The following is a 15,053-nucleotide window of genomic DNA, read 5'->3' as shown; positions in this document are numbered from 1 at the left end:
GAGATTGTTTTCGCAGATAAGGTGAAGGAGAATCCAAAGAGCTTCTACAAATACATAAAGGGCAAAACAGTGACAGGGAGAGAGTAGGGCCTCTAAAGGATCAACAAAGTCATCTATGTGCGGGTCCACAAGGGATAGGTGAGATCTTAAATGAATATTTCGAAATGATCCTAAATGAATATTTCTCATCAGTATTTACTGTTGAGAAAAGCATGGATGTTAAGGAACTTGGGGAAATAAATAGTGATGTCTTGAGGAGTGTACATATTACAGAGAAAGAGATGCTGGAAGTCTTAAAGCGCATCAAGGTAGATGAATCCCCGGGACCTGATGAAGTGTATCCCAGGACATTGTGGGAGGCTGGGGAGGAAATTGTGGGTCCTGTGGCAGAGATATTTGAATCATCGATAGTCACGGGTGAGGTGCCTGAAGATTGGAGGGTGGTAAATGTTGTGCCTTTGTTTAAAAAGAGCTGCAGGGAAAAGCCTGGGAACTACAGGCCAGTGAGCCGCACATCTGTAGTGGGTAAATTGTTGGAAGGTATTTTGTGAGACAGGATCTACAGGCATTTAGAGACGCAAGGACTGATTAGGGACAGTCAGCATGGCTTTGTGAGTGGAAAATCATGTCTCTCAAATTTGATTGAGTTTTTTGAAGGGGTAACCAAGAAGGTAGATGGGGGTAGTGCAGTTGATGTTGTCTACATGGACTTTAGCAAGGCCTTTGACAAGGTACCGCATGGTAGGTTGTTGCATAAGGTTAAATTTCACAGAATCCAGGGTGAGATATCTAAATGGATACAAAATTGGGTGGTTGCAGAGGGTTGTTTTTCAAACTGGAGGCCTGTGACCAGCGGTGTGCCTCAGGGATCAGTGCTGGGCCCACTGTTATTTGTCATTTATTTTAATGATTTGGATGAAAATATAGGAGGCATGGTTAGTAAGTTAGCAGATGACACCAAGATTGGTGGCATAGTGGATAGTGAAGAAAGTTATCTCCGATTGCAATGGGATCTTGATCAATTGGGCCAGTGGGCTGACGAATGGCAGATGGAGTTTAATTTAGATAAATGCGAGGTGATGCATTTTGGTAGATTGAACCAGGGCAAGACTTACTCATTGAGGAGAGTTAAAGAACAAAGAGATCTAAGTGTCCAGGTTCATAGCTCCTTAAAAGTGGAGTCACAGATGGACAGAGTGGTGAAGAAGGCATTCAGCATGCTTGGTTTCATTGGTCAGAACATTGAACACAGGAGTTGGGACGTCTTGTTGAAGTTGTACAAGACATTGGTAAGGCCACACTTGGAGTACTGTGTACAGTTCTGGTCACCCTATTATAGAAAGAATATTATTAAACTAGAAAGAGTGCAGAAAAGATTTACTAGGATGCTACCGGGACTTGATGGTTTGAGTTGTAAGGAGAGGCTGGATAGACTGAGACTTTTTCTCTGGAGCGTAGAAGGCTGAAGGGTGATCTTATAGAGGTCTATAAAATAATGAGGGGCATAGATCAGCTAGATAGTCAATATCTTTTCCCAAAGGTAGGAGAGTCTAAAACTAGAGGGCATCGGTTTAAGGTGAGAGGGGAGAGATACGAAAGTGTCCAGAGGGGCAATTTTTTCACACAGAGGGTGGTGAGTGTCGAGAACAAGCTGCCAGAGGTAGTAGTAGAGGCAGGTACAATTATGTCTTTTAAAAAGCATTCAGACAGTTACATGGGTAAGATGGGTACAGAGGGATATGGGCCAAATGTGGGCAATTGGGATTAATTTAGGGGTTTAAAAAAAAGGGGCGGTATGGACAAGCTGGGCCGAAGGGCCTGTTTCCATGCTGTAAACCTCTATGACTCTATAACTGCTGCACTCCTGTGTGGGGAAGGTTGACCCACGGTTAGTGAGGGAGCTCCAGGATTTGGACCCAGCGACAGTGATAGAACAGCGATATATATCTCCAAGCCAGGATGGTGAGTGACTTAGAGGGGAACTTCCAACTGTTCCGACGTGGTAGAGGTCGCGGGTTCTGTCGAAGGAGCCTAGGCAAGGGTCGCTGCAGGGATGGGACACACACTGCTGCATCATAGGTGGAGGGAGTGAATGATCATGGTGCTGGATGGGGTGTCAATCAAGTGGGCTGCTTTGGGTGATACAAGCAACCTGTGGACCCAAATTCAGGAAGAATCAAGTCATCAGGGAGAACCAGCAGAGAAAACGATCGTTAAAAATAAGGCACAAAGGAAGTAACCGGAATGTTCAACACTGTTCAATATTTAATGACCATGAAACCATGGTAATGTCAAGATTATTTAGTGTCACTCTTGTACTGCTATGATGGTTAGATGATGGATCTGTAACTAAAAATAATTGATTTTTAACTCGGTATTCATCTTTCTTTTGTACAGCGACCTTTTCCATTGACAAATTCGTAAAACATAGATCTTAAGTGAATGTTATAGTTGAGTGAAGAGTAAAACCCTTCATATTCACACTTTGGTACTCTCCGAAAGCATTTATGATTGTCAACATGCTGTTCGGTTGAAAGGAACGGTCGATCTATTCTGTTTGCTTTGTTTTGGATTGGGCTACTTTTGGCTAGTTTCCGTGATAACGTGCCCAGTGATCCCATGCGTGGGCCTTGTTCTGTTTCTCATGTCAGCATTACGAGGACGCAAGAATAATTGGAACTCGGTGGGATTCTAATTTCCTTTGCAGTTTTGAACCAAATGCCTTGCCAACTGAACAAACACAGCCATGGCGTTACAAAGGGAATCGTAATTTGAAGGTATATTAGATGAATGTTGAGCACTAAGATTTTTGCTCACCAATGTTTCCTTGTTGCTTTGATTTGATTTGATTTATTATTGTCACATGTATTAGTATACAATGAAAAGTATTGTTTCTTGCGCGCTATACAGACAAAGCATACCGTTCATAAAGAAGGAAAGGAGAGAGTGCAGAATGTAGTGTTACAGTCATAGCTAAGGTGTAAAGAAAGATCAACTTAATATGAGGTAGGTCCATTCAAAAGTCTGATGGCAGCAGGGAAGAAGCTGTTCTTGAGTCGGTTGGTACGTGACCTCAGACTTTTGTATCTTTCCCGACCGAAGAAAGTGGAAGAGAGAATGTCCGGGGTGCATGGGGTCCTTGACTATGCCGGCTTTTGTCTTGATGATAACCTACTATCTAAAGGAGTTATACAATTGATTTTTAAATGTTCCTGTCCCTAGTTACCCTCTTTGAGTACATTTGCATCAACCATATTGAACTGGACTAAAGTTGTATTGAACACACACAGATGGAATGTCCATGCCAAAAGTTCATGAGTGAACCAATCATGTTTTTATGTGAACCTACTTTTTGGCCTCTTTTAGGTCAAACCAAATAAACAAACTCAAGTTAAATCAGGACAAAGTAAAAGGGGCAGCTCCCCAAAAGGAGGGGGAGCAGTCCGAACAAAATCAAAGTGCAAAGGAAACTTGAAGCATAAAATTATAATGTGATTATGAGGGTCGATAATGCACCCCAGCCCCTGCAGTGCCCAACGCGCGCAAGGCGTCAACAGCGCCCGTGGACACCGCATGCTCCCTCTCCAGGGACAATTGGCCGCGAACGTAGCCGCGGTAGAGGGACAGACAGTCACGATGGACGGCCCCCTCCATCTCCCGCTGTCTGGACCTGTAAATGGCGCGTTTCGCCAGGCCCAGAAGCAGGTTCACGAGGAGGTCGCCATCCCGCCCCTCTCCGCACCAGAGGGGGAATTTTACCATTTTGAGTCTAAGTGCCGAATCTGGGCATCAAATAGATCCACGCCTGGAATCCTCTTTCCAGCGCGACCATACGCGTGTTGCCGGCTCCAGCCTGATCTGCGCTGTGGCCGGGGCTTAGCGCTGGCGACCGATTGGAGCTCTGAACTGCGCATGAGCAGTTTGAAAAAAATCCGAAGCTGTGCGCCCGGGCGCGAAAGAAAAAAAAGGCAGAAAGCGGAGAGAGTGGCTCTCTGACGATCATCCTCTTGTCGGGGGGAGTGGGGGGGGGGGGGGGGGTGGGGGGGGGGGGGGTGGAAGTGTGAAGGGGGGGGTGGGAGGAGGAGGGGGGTGGGAGGAGGAGGGGGTGCGGGACCCAGATCATCCTTTGGACGTCACACCACCTCCCACCCCCCCCACCACCCCCCCAGGGGATGAGACGTCACACCCCCTCTCCTCCCGCCCCCCCCCCCCCGCCCCTCCCACCCCAACCAGAGGATGACCTGGGTCAGAGAGCTGTTGCAGTCTCTGACCCCGCTCTTCGGAAGCTGCAGCGGCAACTTCAGACTTTCATTTTGCAGGTCGGTAACAGCGCGGACGCGGATCGGGCCAGAAGACGGTAAAGTGGGATTTGGCGGTAGGGTTGGGCGCGCGGTTCATTCAAACAAACAAAAGAAACAAACAACAGTACAGCACAGGAAACAGGCCCTTCAGCCCTCCAAGCCTGTGCCGCTCCTTGGTCCAACTAGACCAATCGTTTGTATCCCTCCATTCCCAGGCTGCTCGTGTGACTATCCAGGTAAGTCTTAAACGATGTCAGCGTGCCTGCCTCCACCACCCTACTTGGCAGCGCATTCCAGGCCCCCACCACCCTCTGTGTAAAAAACATCCCCCGAATATCTGAGTTATACTTCGCCCCTCTCACCTTGAGCCCGTGACCCCTCGTGAACGTCACTTCTGATCTGGGAAAAAGCTTCCCACCGTTCACCCTATCTATCCACTTCATAATCTTGTACACCTCTATTAGATCTCCCCTCATTCTCCGTCTTTCCAGGGAGAACAACCCCAGTTTACCCATCTTACCCAGTTTCTCCTCATAGCTAAGACCCTCCATACCAGGCAACATCCTGGTAAACCTTCTCTGCACTCTCTCTAACGCCTCCACGTCCTTCTGGTAGTGCGGCGACCAGAACTGGACGCAGTACTCCAAATGTGGCCTAACCAGCGTTCTATACAGCTGCATCATCAGACTCCAGCTTTTATACTCTATACCCCGTCCTATAAAGGCAAGCATACCATATGCCTTCTTCACCACCTTCTCCACCTGTGTTGCCACCTTCAAGGATTTGTGGACTTGCACACCTAGGTCCCTCTGTGTTTCTATACTCCTGATGACTCTGCCATTTATTGTATAACTCCTCCCTACATTATTTCTTCCAAAATGCATCACTTCGCATTTATCCGGATAAAACTCCATCTGCCACCTCTCCACCCAATTTTCCAGCCTATCTATATCCTGCTGTATTGCCCGACAATGCTCTTCGCTATCCGCAAGTCCAGCCATCTTCGTGTCATCCGCAAACTTGCTGATTATACCAGTTACACCTTCTTCCAAATCATTTATATATATCACAAATAGCAGAGGTCCCAGAATTCAGTCGATTTAAATGCATGCAAATGCATTTAAATCGTCGGGCCGCCCGATTCGGGCGCGTGCCAGACCCGTGCCCGAATCGGTTGTCGGTAAAGCCGCAATCTGCTCGGATTTGGGTGCAGATCGCATTAAAGGCCCGACGCCCAACTTTACCGCGATTTCGCACTCGTTCTTTTGGTAAAATCAGGCCCCAGGTGTCCGTAGATCAGGAGCATGGGACTGAAGTGCAAACAGAACATTAATAAAAGGTTCTCCAGGAAAACAAAAAGGGAGTGCAGCCTAAGACACAAAACATAGACATGGTCCACGGATTCCACAAGGCCACAGAAGGGGCAAGCTTCGGAGCCTGTGAACCCGTGAATCCTACGGTTGTGCGGAACTGCTGCATGCATCACCCTCCACCCCAGGTCCCCGATGTAATTGGGGGAGATCCCTCCGTAGAGGGACCTCCATTTTGGAAGCTTGAATTTTTTTCACCACCAGCCACGATTGGGACGTGAATTCTCCACCTCTCAGAACCATCACTACTAGGCTATGTAACCACTAGACCTAATGACTGTAAGCTTGGAGAATGAAACACCTCATTCCCAACATCCCATGACCACTTCTACTTCTCCCTCAAGTCCAAATTAGTTTGGGAATTTTGCCAAAGTCAATACTGGTTGTCAAAAACCAATGGATGAAATTTTCAGTTCAGGGGTTTCACGACAGACGATTACAAATGGGCAACTTTTATGGTGGCTGTGGTGAACCATAGATGGTTATCACTATGGGTACTTGTACATATGTTACTCTGCTTGCTGTTGGGGTTAGGGTTGGGGTGTTCTACCTGTTGGTATTGTTCTATGGTACACCCCGGTTGGCTCCGCCTTCCTATAGGGGTATAAAGGTCACTGCACTTCCCAGTGACCCTTTAGTCTAGGATTGTATGGTTAAACAGTATGCTCTATTCTTGTTGCTAATAAAAGCCTTTATTTCCCGAGTACGATCGAGCATCTCGAGTGAATTAATCGCGCATCAATTTTATTAGCAACAATTTTGGTTAACAAAAAAAAACACCATGGAGCAAATGTTAAAACCAGATCGACTTATCTTAGATCCGCGTGCCGCTGGAGCGTCGAACACTTTCGACCATTGGTTGAAGTGTTTCCAGGATTATATCGACGCCTCAACAGCAGTCCAAACCGACGCCGAAAGATTGCGGGTCCTCCACGCAAGGGTAAGCGACACGGTGTATGCTACAATCCGTGATTCTCAAGACTACAAGACTACAAAGAGGCCATCAAATTACTCAAGAAGCTGTACCATAAACCGCCAAACGAGATTCATGCTCGTCACCTACTAGCCACTCGACGCTGGGAATTGAACCTGGGTCCATGGCACTGTGAGGCAGCAGTGCTAACCATTGTGGCACCGTGCAGTTCCATGGTTCCTGGAGAATTTGATCAAATATCATCTTGAGAGAGAAGAGGACGTGGAACCCAGTCTGAAGAGTTGAATCCTTGCAATAAATCTTCATAGCAAGCAGTGAGGTTAGAAAATCAGCGCAAATTATATAACTTTGGGGTAAATATTGCGTTCTTGGTGGGACTGTGTGTGTGGGATTATTGTCCAGAGCCAGGGTTTTATAAGTGGCAAGTGTTGACGTATATTTTTCTGTTGCTGGTGAACTGAAGCAAGATGGGGAGCCATTCAAAGCCAAGACATTACCTCACTGTTGTGATGTTGGATGGTCTGTATCTGATGACAGGGCTGGACTGAGAGGTGGTCAATAAATCGGAGTGCCTGGGGTAGATTGTAAGCACATTTTTCTTTCCAGATATCAAAGGTATCTGCAAGTTAAGCCCATTTGGGTCGAATGCAAGGTGCCTCAACTTCAATTGCACTTGCAAGAAGGGACTTACCTCAAACACTGGGAAAATTGATCTTCATCCAAGGTAAACCAATGGAGCAGTGAGGAGGTAACAACTGTTGGAGAAAAATCCTAAAGACCCACCTGTTTTTCAATAGAAGTTCAAAGGTGCACTCACAATGCTTAAAGAAGCATTGGATCCAGATTAAAAGTTTGGTGTCAAATGTTGTTTGATAAAACTCCTATGAAGCATGCTAGGTCGTTTTATAACATTGGAGGTGTGACAAGTTGTTGTTGTTGGTAGCTGGTCCCAGCAATGCCACTTGCTGCATGCGGTGCTGAATTGGGCTGAGGTTCGCTTACCATTGACCACTCGCCAATTGAGCCATGACCCCCGGGGAGGTAAACGTGTGACAGGATCCCCTCTCCAGTCAGAATTCAGAACAGGGCTGAGAGGTGATGGGTGTTTGAAGGTGTTCAGGATTGTTGTAGAAAACTCGCAGATTACTGATAAAAGAGACAGGTTGCCGAATCTTTTTGCCTTGCACTCATCAGAACAAACGCAAAAGTACCAAATTTCAAACGATCATGACAATTTATGCCAGGGGAGAGAAGGGTGATGATTGGTTGGCAAGTCGACTCTGATTAGCTGAGGTGCTGTCATGGAAAAAGCGACAGTGAATTGTAATGTAAGCTCCCCCAACTCCTGAGTAATTCAAAAACGGTGCCAAACCTACGCAAAATGTTGTTTGTACAAGACAGAGTACAGAGTGCAACTGGCTCGTGATTGCAAAATCCAACACAAAACGTCTATTATGATGTGATTCCACGATTGGGCAGCTCTTCTTGAATAATCCTGAGTGCGCTAATAGCTACACTAATGACCAGTTTAAGAAAATCAGTCGAGCTTGGGACGTGGCTCATCTGCTCTTGCATGATGTGACATATATTCAGAAGCAGGGACTCATTCTCTGCCAACTAAAGGAATATGATCAAGCTTTCTGCTTTGTACCTGTAATCAAGGATTTGTCTCAGCCACATCTTTACCAGTGCCAAGATAAAGACTGGAGGAACAACATCCAGAACATTCCTCCGTATTTCAGTAAAGACTCAAAAGTGACATATGGTTCAGAATGGCCCCCGGGGAGCTAGGAGAGTCTGTGCTTCCCCTTAGCTTTCTCCATGGCGAAGCCTGGGCCAATCAAATTGGACTTGCCAGCCAATCAGCGATTTCTTTTGTTCCCCTGCAGTGTAAATTGTTGCAATTGTTTGAAATTTGCCATTCTTGCATTTGTCCTGATGAGTGCAGAACAAAAAACTTTGGCAACTTGTGCATTTTGGCGTGCAGGTTTAAAGAATTGATTTTTGTTCCAGATATCGATGAGTGTGAGACAGACCCGTGTGGTTTGCATGCAACATGCACCAACAAGTTCAGAGGGTTTGACTGCGGATGTAAGGACGGATTTGTCTCAACCACTGGAGAACGTATATTTACCAATAAAACAAAGACTCAGTGCCGAGGTAAAGACTATTCTGCTGGAGATGAAAGACCTAAAGGATAGATGTCAGAGCGTTTGCAAAGAATAGACTTTTGATCGGGGTTGAGAATAAAAATTGCCCCCTCCTCAGTAGAAAGGTTGGCAGGGTTATACAGAAGGAATGGTGGAATGGAACAAATTGAATCGCTCTGTCAAACAGCCAGCATGATGGCCCGAATGGCCTCTTTCGGTGCTGTAAGATCCCATGACCATTTAGTCAGTGTAGCAAAATGGCATTCACACTGGGAGATAGAAAAAATTAAATGTGATAGGTTTCGGGGATAGAGAACATCATTGGAAGTCATGAACCCAGAGGATGAGTGAACCCGTTAATCGTTATTACCGGAAAGATTGGGAACATTATGAATTTTCAGGTACCTCAGAGGTGCCCCAGGATTGAACTTTCCACACGTTCCAGAGTTTAATGGACAGATCTCTGCCCACAATCCGCCGACTCTCACCGACTGGCTTTACCCAGGGAGAAGGTGCATTCGCAACTGGAGACCAGAGGTAAACAGACAGCCCCTAATGAGAGCCACCTCCTTCAGAAGGGGAGAAGCGAGGCCCAAAAAAGAATCCACCATCCCTTCCTGGCCACCCCCCCTCCCCACGCACCTCCCATCCATACCACCTTCCTGCACATCATGTCCCTTTGAAATTCTCAGAGATTTGACTTCTCTCAAAACTCAACTGGACTCACCACATATCCACAGTGGTTACAAGAGCAGGTCAGAGGCTAGGAATACTGCAGTGAGTAACTCACCTCCTGACCCCCCAAAACCTATCCAAAAAACGGTTGATGAAGGAAGGGCCGTGGATGTCGTCTATATGGATTTCAGTAAGGCATTTGACAAAGTCCCACATGGCAGGTTGGTTAAGAAGGTTAAGGCTCATGGGATACAAGGAGAAGTGGCTAGATGGGTGGAGAACTAGCTTGGCCATAGGAGACAGAGGGTAGTGGTCGAAGGGTCTTTTTCCGGCTGGAGGTCTGTGACCAGTGGTGTTCCGCAGGGCTCTGTACTGGGACCTCTGCTATTTGTGATATATATAAATGATTTGGAAGAAGGTGTAACTGGTGTAATCAGCAAGTTTGCGGATGACACGAAGATGGCTGGAATTGCGGATAGCGAAGAGCATTGTCGGGCAATACAGCAGGATATAGATAGGCTGGAAAATTGGGCGGAGAGGTGGCAGATGGAGTTTAATCCGGATAAATGCGAAGTGATGCATTTTGGAAGAAATAATGTAGGGAGGAGTTATACAATAAATGGCAGAGTCATCAGGAGTATAGAAACACAGAGGGACCTAGGTGTGCAAGTCCACAAATCCTTGAAGGTGGCAACACAGGTGGAGAAGGTGGTGAAGAAGGCATATGGTATGCTTGCCTTTATAGGACGGGGTATAGAGTATAAAAGCTGGAGTCTGATTATGCAGCTGTATAGAACGCTGGTTAGGCCACATTTGGAGTACTGCGTCCAGTTCTGGTCGCCGCACTACCAGAAGGACGTGGAGGCATTGGAGAGAGTGCAGAGAAGGTTTACCAGGATGTTGCCTGGTATGGAGGGTCTTAGCTATGAGGAGAGATTGGGTAGACTGGGGTTGTTCTCCTTGGAAAGACAGAGAATGAGGGGAGATCTAATAGAGGTATACAAGATTATGAAGGGTATAGATAGGGTGAACAGTGGGAAGCTTTTTCCCAGGTCGGAGGTGACGATCACGAGGGGTCACGGGCTCAAGCTGAGAGGGGCGAAGTATAACTCAGACATCAGAGGGACGTTTTTTACACAGAGGGTGGTGGGGGCCTGGAATGCGCTGCCAAGTAGGGTGGTGGAGGCAGGCACGCTGACATCGTTTAAGACTTACCTGGATAGTCACATGAGCAGCCTGGGAATGAAGGGATACAAACGATTGGTCTAGGTGGACCAAGGAGCGGCACAGGCTTGGAGGGCCGAAGGGCCTGTTTCCTGTGCTGTACTGTTCTTTGTTCTTTGTTCTTTTTTCATCTACAAGGCACAAGTCAGGAGTGTGATGGAATACTCCCCACTTGGCTGGATGGGTACAGCTCCAACAACACTCAAGAAGCTCGACACTATCCAGGACAAAGCAGCCCCACTTAATTGGCACCCCATCCATAACATCTGCTCCCTCCACCACCAATGCTCAGTGGCAGCAGTGTGTACCATCTACAAGATGCAACACAGCAATTCACCAAAGATCCTCAGACAGCACCTTCCAAACCCACAAACACTTCCATCTAGAAGGTCAAGGGCATCAGATACATGGGAACACCACCCATGTATCTGGCAAGTTCCCCTCCATCCTGACTTGAAAATATATTGCCGTTCCTTCGCAGTCTCTGGGGCAAAATCCTGGAATTCCCTCCCTAACAGCATTGTGGGTCAACTCACAGCACATGGACTGCAGCAATTCAAGATGGCGGCTCACCACCACCTTCTCAAGGGGCAACGAGGGATGGGTAATAAATGCTGGCCCAGCCAGCGACGCCCATGTCCCACGAATGAATGAAAAAAAATGTGACGGGAAACCTCGAAGTCGATGTGATGGGAACGTGTCTTCAGTCAGAAGCCAGAGCAGTGCACAAAGGCGTTCGGGATGTGGATTCTAAGAATGTTTTGTATTCCAGATATCGATGAATGTGAGTCAGACCCGTGTGGTTTGAATGCAGAATGTACCAACACGTTTGGAGATTTTCGGTGCAGATGTAATGACGGATTTGTCTCAACCACTGGAGAACGTACCTTTACCGATAAAACAAGCACTCAGTGCCAAGGTAAAGACTGTTCTGCTGTAGACGCAGAATCCATATGTCGACCCTCTGATGGGCATCAACTCACGTGATGGGCAAAGGGCAGATGCTCAAACTAAAGTTGAATACACTTTATTCGTTATTAGTAATCCTTCATACTTCAATAAGTGCACAATGAACTCAAATATGGTTTCCATTAACTCAACCTCGGGACCAGAATCTAGATACTAGCTGTCGGTGATGAACTGGCCAGGTTCATGGAAGGGGACTGGGGGAGAGTCTTCTGCGCTCCGAACTCATGATCGTCTCTTTGCGATGGTGGCTCTTGATTCTTCACTGCTAATGTCCCCAATGTAACCTTATTTATATATTTTCTCCAACCTTAAGTTTTTAAGTTTATTTATTCGCATCGCAGGTAGGCATACATTAACACTGCAATGAAGTTACTGTGAGAATCACCTAGCTGCCACACTCCGGCGCCTGTTCTGTTACACTGAGGGAGAATTTAGCACAGCCAATGCACCCTAACCAGCACGTCTTTCAGACTGTGGGAGGAAATCGGAGGAAACCCACGGGGAGAACGTGCAGGCTCCGCACAGACAGTCATCCGAATTGAACCCGGGTCATAGAAACATAGAAGATAGGAGCAGGAGGAGGCCATTTGGCCCTTCGAGCCTGCTCCGCCATTCATTATGATCATGGCTGATCATCCAACTCAATAGCCTAATCCTCACTTTTCCCCATAACCTAGCAGTCCCTGGCGCTGTGAGGCTGCAGTGCTAACCACTATACCACTATGATGTTCGATGATATGTCCCTTGTTCAAGACCCTTGTGATTCTGAGCTCCTTTGCCCAAGGGTTGTGTAAACAGGAGACATCTGCTTTCATTGTTCTTATTATCGATCTTTATTTAATGGCCATTGCTGCTACTAAGGTCACCAAGGGTCAAGTGACCCTTAACACCAAAGTGCTTGGTCAACAGTCCAGTTTTACTTACATAAGAACATAAGGAGCAGGAGTAGGCCATCTGGCCCCTCGAGCCTGCTCCGCCATTCAATAAGATCATAGCTGATCTTTTCGTGGACTCAGCTCCACCTATCCACCCGCTCACCATAGCCCTTAATTCCTTTATTGTTCAAAAATTTATCTATCCTTGCCTTAAAAACATTCAATGAGGTAGCCTTCACTGGGCGGGGAATTCCACAGATTCACAACCCTTTGTGTGAAGAAGTTCCTCCTCAACTCAATCCTAAATCTGCTCCCCCTTATTGTGAGGCCATGCCCCCTAGTTCTAGTTTCACCTGCCAGTGGAAACAACTTCCCTGCTTCTATCTTATCTATTCCCTTCATAATCTTATGTGTTTCTATAAGATCCCCCCTCATTCTTCTGAATTCCAATGAGTATAGCCCCAGTCTCTCCTCATAAGCCAACCCTCTCAACTCCAGAATCAGCCTAGTGAATCATCTTCCATTCACAACAAACTGTCCTGGTGTTTGTCATGAGGTTAGCATAATCTCCCATCATGCTTGTCAAGCTTCTACTGTTACCCATAGGGCCACTGTTACCCATAGGGCCACACATAACACTCGCTTGCTCCTCAATAAATGTCTCACAAAGGATTGAAGAGCTTAGCAGGAGAACACTGGATCAAGATGGATAAAAGAATTATCAATGGAAAGATATTGCAGGGCAATGGGAAAAGACTGGGGAAATGGGATTATTTGGAACCGGGGCCAAATAACCTCCTTTAGTGCTACACAACTGTAAGAACAGTTAACTGATGTCGAAAGATACCATTTACACTAAGTGAAGACGAGAAGGAAGCTTAATATTTTCAGGGTATGTATAAGGTCATTAAAAGATAGGAATTGGAGGGATAAGACAAGCCAATCATTCTTAATGGAAGATTTTGGGGTGGATTTTATGCCCTCGCTTGTCCCAAAGCCGTAAAATCCCGCTCGAGGTCAACGGACCTTTCCATGGTCTGCCCCTCGCCCACTCCGACTCCCGTGGCAGGCGGGATGGTAAAATTCCGGCTGTTGTCTGTGAAACATTCTTTACGGACACTTCAACCGGTTTACTCAAATACTCTTGCTTTGAGAAGCAGACAAAAAAAAATCATTTACAGGTTAAAGAAACACTTCTAACGCAGTCGATTCAGTTAACGTTCCCCAAATGGGCTAATTGTCTGAGAAATAGAAACTACCCGGTTGTGGCGAAATCAATTGGGCTGTTGGATTCGGTTTACTGAGCTCACGGCAACAGGTGAACTCAGGGTCCTCTGAGCATGAAGGTAGATCTCGCACGCCCTCTTGCGTAGTCCCAGGTCGCAGTAGGTTTGCTGGAGTCTTCACTGGAGTTTGAAAAATGGCTGTTCTAATCCCCCCCTTCCCTTCTTTGAATGTTCCCTGGCTTTTAGCCAATGGGGGGGGGGGGGGGGGGGGTCACAACACCCAATGAGGTTAGGCCAGGTCAACATAGTTGACCTATCTTTTTTCAGGATATGGTTAATAGCAGGGAATCTGGCTGAAGCTCGGGAATACACAATCATAATGTCTTCTGGCTGAGTAAATATGAGCCTTTCTATTCAATACATAAGAGTTCTGGTTTCACGTCATGATGACCTCCTTATTGTTAAGGGTGAAGCAGCCCTGTTTACAATGCCGACAATTGTGGTATGTATCCCTGTTGAGTTTTGACCTGTGGTAACCCCGTAGAAGCAGTGTTTAGCTGTATTAATTTAAAATGTCCAGTTTGATGTTGGGCCTAATTTCTTGTCCAATTGACCACCAGGAAGTGGTAAATTACAACCATGCTGGTATCTCAGGCTGATTAAGGATGGGATTTTCTTCACGTAACTGAGTTAATGGGTGAAGGATCTAACTTTCCACTTCTTTGTCAAACAAAATTGCTTTGCTTATGTGCAAAACTGTGAGGGGTAGGGAGAGTGTAGACAGGAGGAAGCTATTTCCCCTAGCAGAGTTCAAAATTGGAGCTAAGTGGAGAAGGATTAGAGGGGACGTGAGGAAGAACTTTTTTACGCAGAGGGTGTTGAGCATCTGGAATTCGCTGCCAGAGGTGGGTGGTGGGGGCAGAGACCCTAATCTCTTCTTAAAACGTGACTGGATCTGCACCTTAAGTGCTCTATGTTGAAGGGCCAAGGGCCAGGTGCAGGAAGGTGGGATTAAAAAGGGCACCTTTGGGTCTTTGGGTTCAGCATAGACAAGATGGACCGAACGGCCCCCTTCTGTGCTGTATCACTTCTATAGTTTCATTTCCTCAATAAACTCACTTGTCAAGTATAGCCCAGAAGAATGGCCACTTGGATGAGAGATTGGAGGGGGAATATAAAGGCAATGGCGGCACAGTGGTATTGTCACTGGGCTAGTAATCTAGAGACCCAGACTAACGTTCTGGGGACATGGGTTCAAATTCCGCCACGGCAGATATTGAAATTTGAATTCTTAAGATCATAAGATATATAGGAGCAGAATTAGGCCAT

At 46.5% G+C, this 15,053-nt stretch overlaps 1 protein-coding gene across 1 annotated transcript in view; it reads left to right on the top strand.

Moving 5' to 3' along the window:
- Positions 1 to 15,053, top strand: part of LOC144488338 (adhesion G protein-coupled receptor E3-like) — a gene marked incomplete at its 5' end in the record, with an annotated part of 80,490 nt that overhangs the window by 14,032 nt on the left and 51,405 nt on the right. Inside the window, 2 exons of the mRNA XM_078206389.1 lie at positions 8,619 to 8,765; positions 11,427 to 11,573. Coding sequence (XP_078062515.1) covers positions 8,619 to 8,765; positions 11,427 to 11,573 — 294 coding nt within the window. The remainder of the gene's footprint in view (positions 1 to 8,618; positions 8,766 to 11,426; positions 11,574 to 15,053) is intronic.

The sequence above is a fragment of the Mustelus asterias genome, unplaced genomic scaffold (genome assembly GCF_964213995.1).
Source record: "Mustelus asterias unplaced genomic scaffold, sMusAst1.hap1.1 HAP1_SCAFFOLD_1476, whole genome shotgun sequence".
Lineage (NCBI taxonomy): Eukaryota > Metazoa > Chordata > Chondrichthyes > Carcharhiniformes > Triakidae > Mustelus > Mustelus asterias.
Note: the sequence above shows the minus strand (reverse complement) of the source record. Positions and strands in the feature narration are given on the sequence as shown.